This window comes from Euleptes europaea, chromosome 1, assembly GCF_029931775.1.
Source record: "Euleptes europaea isolate rEulEur1 chromosome 1, rEulEur1.hap1, whole genome shotgun sequence".
Taxonomy (NCBI): domain Eukaryota; kingdom Metazoa; phylum Chordata; class Lepidosauria; order Squamata; family Sphaerodactylidae; genus Euleptes; species Euleptes europaea.
The window spans coordinates 136637396-136645139 of NC_079312.1; the positions used below are offsets into that span (position 1 = coordinate 136637396).

A 7744-nucleotide genomic window follows, 5' to 3' on the forward strand; every position below is an offset into this window, starting at 1 on the left:
TGCCATGAGGCTGAGAAACCTCAGGCCTTCTGTTGACTGCCCTTTGACCTTTGGCCCGGAACTTCGGCTCCCTCACCTTTCCATGCCCACCAACCACAGGCCTCAGCAGCCCTCGACCGCGCCAGACACCCCTCAGCAACAGCATCGTCGACGCCGAAGGGCCTCGACCAACCATCACACGCCCCGCCCTCATGCCGGAATTGATATCCCTCTCGTCCAATGGCCGCAGCCGCTATTACGGCTGTCAGCCGGTAGTCGTACGTCACTAGCCGGGGACCAGCAAGCGAGCCAATGACAGCGAGGCTCTGGGCGGGCCTTTGACGAGACGCCCAATGTGAACCGAGGAAGGGACGAGGTGTAGGCGGGGACAAAGGAACACGAGCCAATGGGCTCCAATGTAGGCGGAATCAGGGCGAGCGCGCGTGGATAGTTCCCGGCGAAGGAAGCAACATGGGGAAGCAGAAGAGGTCGCTTTCCGTCGCGGGAAGTGCGGATTCCTCCTTCGCGCGGAAGGGAATGATGTGTAGTAATAGGTCAGTAGCTACAACTTTTAGTAATATAATAAGGCATCCGCAAAGCGCAACTTTACATGTTCGGAGGACTTTGCGAGCACCTCTTTATTATCTTTTTTTTAAATTATTATTATTATTATTTTATTTTTCTTCATTTAATATATATACAGAAACAAATATAGTAGTAGTAATAAAAAGAAAGAAAAAAAACCCAGATAAGCATCTCTTTATTATCATGTAATTAGCGTACTTTGTAGCGTTGTTATGAGGACTAAGTGATCTTACAGCGACCTTGTCCAGTAGTAGACTAGTGTTACGATCATGCTTGTACTGCGCATGCAAGGCTGAGGATTGCTTATACTTACCCACTGAATTTAAGGTGCAGTCTGGTATGGGTGGATTTCCCCTGGTACTGTTTGGCTCGCAATTTGCATTCTGAGCCACTGCCTTGCCCTGTCCAGCTCTACTCCTACTAAGAACTAGGGGGCACCCAATGAAGGCGAGGGACTGTAGATTCAGGACAGACAAGCGCTTTTTCACAGTGCAAAATTAACTCATGAGACTTTACATTATGCTGTGGTGGATTCTTGGAATGATGTATTAGGCAGTATATCTAAACGGAACTTCTAGGGTCAAAAACAGTATGTCTCTGAATATCAGAGGAATACTGCTGGGAGGCAATAGTAGTTAGGGGATTTTTTTTTTCCATTTTGCATATAATGGTTGGCTATGTGGGACCTTGGACTACTGGTCTGATCCAGTAGTGCTGCTCTTATATTCGTAGGCAATTTCTAGCTCTCATTGCCGCCATTATTGCCTCACCCCCTTGATCCAGCCATGATAAGGTTTGGGGATCTTTATCAGAGTTTACTTAATGTATCCTTGTAATGCTTAAAAGAATAAGAGCTACAGATTAGTGCACCATCCAATACTGTCAGTAGTTGTGACTCACTCCCCCCCCCCCCAATTAAAGTAGAGATTGAGCACTTGCAGTTTTCTCCATTATTACACCTTGATGCTGGGAAAAGCTTCACCTTATGAATTTTTGTTTGTCATGCAGCTTCTGAGTGTTCAGAAACTTCCAAGAGACATACTTCATATTGGCAAGCTTACTTGCAGGGAACTGTGTGTGAAGTTAATGGCACTGGAAAACAACATTTAATTCATCCCTGCTTTCTACGTAGACGGGAGTGCTGTGTTTTGTTTTTAAGAAAGCCAATTGCATTTTCTCTCAAGAGGGTTATCTGCCGTACTCAATGATATAAAAGTTCATGGATATAAAAGTTCATGGCATACATTTGTTTTGGTGCTGAGGAAAGTCTGTGCAGAAGCTCTACAGAGACTTGTTTGCATTACCCTGCCAGTTGTAGGCACTGTGTATGTAACAATCACTCAGCCCAAGATCCCCTACCCTCTGTCATGAAGTTGTTGAATTAATAATATTTTTAAAGAAGACAAATGATCTAAAATACATGAGTCAGTTCATACATGGGAATAGCTGCATAAATGGGTAAGAATAACTGTGGGTGCTTTACCTTGGCAAATGTCTCATATGTATGGTTTTTAAACCTTGGCTTTCTAGTATGGAGCAAGCTAGGAAAACATGAAGGTAACTTGTAGTGTGCAGGCTTGGATCCTATCATTGCAGCTGGTCCTTTGCATAGTGTGGGTTCAGGGCATGCTTATAATACCTTAACAGAAAATATATTAGGAGACAGTTGTGTAGAGTCTTTGTCAAGATGTCTGTTTGTTGGTCTGCCTCTCTTTATTAGCCAAAAGAAGAAGAAAATAAACTCAAAACCCAAATGTCTGAATGAGCAAGAAATTCCCTATCGGCTGCGGGAGATCATGAAGAGCCGTGAGGAATTAAAGAACCCCAAGAGCAGGAAGAAAAAGAAAGCAGGTATGACATGGTCTCTGATCATGTTTTCTAGTGTATTGTCTGTTACCTCTTTTAATTAATTGCATGTATGCATGCAGACATCGTCTGTTACATTAATTGTCTAAATACCAGTTACATGTTTTGGAAGGAGTAGGATTGACAGGTTGATTTCAAATGTGTGCTATTTCCAGTAATCACATTTGTATCTTTGACTATGTTCTTTCAAGACTGTGCACTTCTCATAGTGTCATCCTAAGTAGAGTTACACCCTTTCAAGCCCCTTGACTTTAGCGGACTTAGAAAGATGTAACTCTGCTTAGGATTGCACTGTCAGTCTGTTAAAATTGCACTTGAAATATAAATTGGTCAAGAGATAGCAGTATAGAGTGCATTTTGCTGCTGTGAAACTTTGGTGCAAATCCATTCACTGATTCAAGCAAATTGAACAATACAAATAGAACTTTACATTTGATTGCAGTCTCTTGTACCCCCCCCCCCCAAATCTATGAAGAGGTTCATGATGTTCTGGGCCTGGGGAAATCAAGAATGAATAGATGGATGTGGTGTGAGTTGTAACCTTCCTCTGTGTATCGTGAGTCACAGAATCTGGGTTGATGTTTTCCTCCAGCTTGACTTGCTGTCCAGTGATTGCTGTGCCTGCACAATTAGTAATAAATGTCTTTGCAGAGAGCCAACTTGAGGAGCATGAGGGATCAGAGGAGAATCAGTCTCCTCTCTGAATGTTGCTGAGCACAATGTAATTGTAGTGTTGCATGCTTTGTCTCAGGAAGCAAACAGAGGCCCAGCTCAGAGAGCGACATACCAGTGCCGAGATTTAGGAGGCGCAAGGGGGAATCAGAATCTTCCTATGTGAGGCGTATGGACCAGGAAACTCAGCGTGTGCTGTTCCTCACTGAAAACCAGCTGCAACGTGAGCCTGAGAAAGAAGAGCCAATCCAAGAAAAGTCCCAGAAGAAAAAAGAGTAAGTTTGAACTTTTGTTAATTCACAGCAGTAGACGTAGAGAATAAGAGTAAGAGCATTATTCCTGAGCCCAAAACTTTGCCTGGACAGTGCCTTTGACCCAAGCTAATCTAACCAGTAGTGGAGAGAAAGAAATTATGCATATACACATTCTTTTAACATTTGTTTTATGGCTGCTTCATGATTAATAGTCCCCTGATGAAGACTTCATTGAAACATATTTGGTGCTTTGTTTTATTCTTACATAATTTGTGTTTTTATTTTATTGACTTTGTTAGATTGCGAATTGTTTATTTAAGTTTATGTATCATTACTTTTAAAGAACAGATAACCTTTTCCCTACCCTTTGAGGGGGGATGGGCTTGAACTTATAGATACAATAAGGTTAGCAAGCACTAACAAATAGAGAAAGAGATGCAACTGAGAATCTTTGTGTGTTATGATACAAGCTCTTGTGAGTTTATCATTGAACAAAATAGATGATGCATTGACATGCTGATGGCAATTAAACCTGCTTCTATCTGTCTGGGATCCATTCTTGCAGTCTGATTGTGTACATGTAGTTCTGGATGACACTAGTCAGGTCTGATTCAGGTGTAGGAGTGCACTTAAGAAACTCTAGGTGTCTAGTTAGCTTTTCTTTACCAGATCATTTAACTCCCAGACAGATCTACAGCTCAGTAATGCTATAAGTTTGTTATGGGTGTAGTACACAAATAAATACTTTAGAGAATCTCTGCTTCCATTCTAAGCTCATTTTATTAAAGCATAATTATTGCATTCTTAACATAGAGTAAATCAACAAAGTATTATATCATCCATCATTGTCACATAGATAATTGAAGGAGAGCAATTACATGAGTCCATAAAGGTTTCTTACAGGCAAGGATTCCCTTCTGAGAAGAAGCACTTAATCAGTATGACTTCCCATATTTATAGGATTTTAGAATCCTCTCCTAACAATAGCTAACTGTCCCACTTGATAAAGGTGCACATTCTTGGCTAACTCCTTATCTTATAACTTCAAACACCATACAAGGTTATCTGTCCTTGAAATGTCTTCTTAAAATATATACAAACTGTTAGTTCATTCTGGCTACTTTTTATTTTAACGAAGTCTATTTAAAAATAGTGATTACAAGTTTCTCATACCTATGAATATGTTTTGGCCCTCAACCAATACTCCCATCCTTTAATAATCTTCACTTCTGTGAAGCTGGACATTCTTGCAATTTTCAGAGGCTTCTGCACCTGGGCCTAAACAAACTGTACCTATTGATAATGGGTTAGATGGCTTTTAATCCACACAAGGCCATATAATTATTACTTTTTGTATTCTGCTTGCTGATTTTTCTGTTCTATTCTGCGTCTCTAGATTCCCTTCTTGGCAGGCTTCCCTGAGATGCCAGGTTTGTTCTATTTATGTGTGTGGCAACATCTTATATGATCTTTTTGGTTATGTCCAGCAACTGTTCCCCTGTCTGTGGCCATATCTGTGACAGTGCATTTACTTGGCCATAATTCTCAGTGAGTTCAGTGGCCGTTCCTCACAAACAAGATTGCAGCACTAATTGGCTAAGGTCTTGTCATGTCTCTTATTAACATATCTTGTTCTTTAGATTTCAGAGAAAGAAGCTGGATAAAATCCGAAAACAAAAAGAAGAGAAGAAAATAGCAGTGCTGGAGAAGGACTTACTCAGTGGTAAGCAGCCATTTGACCTGGCAGTTGGGATTCTTCTATATTAAGCTGCCTTTGCTGTTCCAGAGCAATATGGAACTTGGGCCCTTAGACGTAGATTTCTATGTTGTTGTTGTTTTAAACTTCAAACCTTAGATATTACTTGTCATTCAACTTCTAACCTTCTTAGATATTTCTTGCTTGTCCCCCCCCCCCCCCCCATGGGCTGCTTTTAAGTACCAAATACAGTTCTCTCAGATTCTGGGCAGCCAAAGTACCTGAATGATCAGGATTTTGTGCCAAGGGGAAGGCTGTGCTGTAGGCCAAAGTGATTTGGGGCTGATGAGATTGATCTGAATCTCAATAATTGTTTAAGGTTGCAGCAGACACTGGTTCGTAGAACCTTAGTGTCTTTAGATTCCTTTGTGCTTAACAAAAAAAAGGCCAGCTTCTTTTGAAACTTTCATGTAGAAATAAGGAGCCGCTTTTTGCCCATCATTTGTCTTACATAGGGTTAGAACAATGGAAGGCAGTCTCTTTGCTGTAGCTCTCCAGGATGGTTTCCAGTGCAGTAAACTCTTCCCGTAACACCCCTGGATTTCAGTCAGTTGATGCCAAGCAGATCTTGACCTTTAGCTGTCCAATGGAGGCAGGCGGGTGGTAGCTTCAGTTTCTTTCTCAAAAGTGAGTACTGTGGTTTTACAAGGTAAAGGAAAATGTTGTGTACTTGAACTGTTCTGAGTTCTGTGCTGGGGCATTTGGACTTGGGTTTAGCAGCAGCATTTGTCACAGAATCTTATGTGCAAAGGATGGATTTGTTTTAGAGCCCTGCCCTCTTCCCCTTGCTACTTAGAGTTGTGATTAGCATCCAGGGTGGAAATTCATTCATCCTATGCCTTGTGGCCTTATCAGGTAACAAAAGGAAGAAACCCTGTTGGATTCTAGACGGGTAGAAGAAGAATGTTGCATGTATTCTGGACCCCTCCCTATCCTGTAAACAATCTGAACTGTAGTTTTAATTCATTTCCCATGGCTTTCAGACTCAGTAGAGTTTGGAGAAGTTGCTCTACAGCCCCCGACACTTACAGCAAAGCCCAGAAAGAGTGTCGTCAAAGAGAAGGTAATTCATTTTGCTGTATGTGATTCTAGGTCTGTTTGCTAACTTTGCCAGTGACTTGTCTCAGTTGTTCAGATCCGAAGATTTTGATTTAATCTGGATAGCCCAGGCTAGCCTGCTGTCATCAGAGCTCAGAAGCTAAGCAAGGTCAGCCCTGGCTAGTATTTGTATGGGAGACCTCCAAGGAATGTCAGGGTCATGACACGGAGGCAAGCAATGGCAAACCACCTCTGAATGTCTCTTGCCCTTTGGGGTTGCCATAAGTCAGCTGTGACTTGATGGAACCTTTCACCACCAAAGCCCTGGGGAGATTGGCAACCTGTATTAACCCTAATGTGCCAAGTGAATTGTACCAGATGTGGCCGGGGGCAGGGGTGGGGGGAGTATTGGACACCTTAAAGTGAGCTCATGTTTTGGGTTCAGTCGCTGCCTTTCCCCCCTCATATCACTCCAGCTTCAGGCAATCTCTTTCATGTTCCAGGCTGGCCACAAGCAGCTTCTGCTAATGTCTCTCTTGGGCTCTGGTACAGCAGCCCATAAAGTCGTCCATGCATCTCTTGCTCGCCAGAGGATCGTGCAGGAGGAGAGAGACAGGGTTGTCCAAGCCTACCGGGACCTAAAGAAACGTAAGCAGCAGCAACAGCTGTCAGCCCAGAGCCAGCTGGCTTTGGAGAAACTAAGGAAGCCAGTCTGAGGTAACATTTCCAGCATAACAGGAAACAGAACTTTTGGGGTGCAATAATATCTACTGACAACCACAGCAGCCATCCACTTGAAATGGTTCCTCTTTGAATGAGTAGGGCAAGCAAATTTCTCGCCCATTTGATCTGTGATGGGCAAATGGGTAGTATGGGGTTAACAGCCATCATTTTTGGAAGAATGAATTGCATCCTGAAGAACGATTTCCGGAGAACAAATTGTACATAAAGCAGCTTTTTTGTGTGTCCAACTTTGGAATGGCGTGCCCACCCTGAGGACTGCACCATAATTGTTTTCTGTAGATGAGGTCAGAGGCATGAGAATGAAGACTATTTCTCACACTTCCTTTAATTTGCTTCAGTGTTCCATGAGGGGTCTTGCAATGGCTGCAAGATTATTAGGAAATGCTCCTTTTGTTGAATGTGAAATTGTTTTATCCTCTTATGGGTGGGAAACACTGGTTTAGCTTATTTAAAAAAAGAGAGTAAAGGATGAGAAAAGAGTTAGCTTGGGTTGAAGGGGATTGATTCCTACTATGTAGAAACCTTCTATCAGCTTCAAAAGAAAAAAATGGATGAATGAACCAGCTGCTCTTGTCTTCTGCAAGCTTGATCCTATTGTTCCTCAGGTTTGTACCTGTTCCTTTTAAAGGCACTCTTCAGTCCTCACTCAGACTGCTACATGGGTTTGGGAGCAAAAAGTGTGTGTCTTCTAGAATAAATATTTTCCTTCCAGATGCTGTCTCTCCTGTCTTGTTCTTGTAACTGCTGAAAAGGGAAACATTCTGCTAGAGCAACTATCAAAGGTGTTCCTTTAGAACCTGCCCAACATTGGTGTTTGGTGGGAGTCTCCCAGGATACCAACATCAGGAGT

At 42.3% G+C, this 7744-nt stretch overlaps 1 protein-coding gene across 1 annotated transcript; it reads left to right on the plus strand.

Annotated features, from left to right (window-relative positions):
- Positions 1-450: 450 nt before the first annotated feature.
- Positions 451-6866, plus strand: CCDC137 (coiled-coil domain containing 137). Its single transcript, XM_056848683.1, has 6 exons — positions 451-487; positions 2212-2415; positions 3182-3377; positions 4997-5079; positions 6096-6175; positions 6654-6866. Exons 1-6 carry the CDS (start codon positions 451-453, stop codon positions 6864-6866), a joined length of 813 nt encoding a protein of 270 aa, XP_056704661.1.
- Positions 6867-7744: the final 878 nt, after the last annotated feature.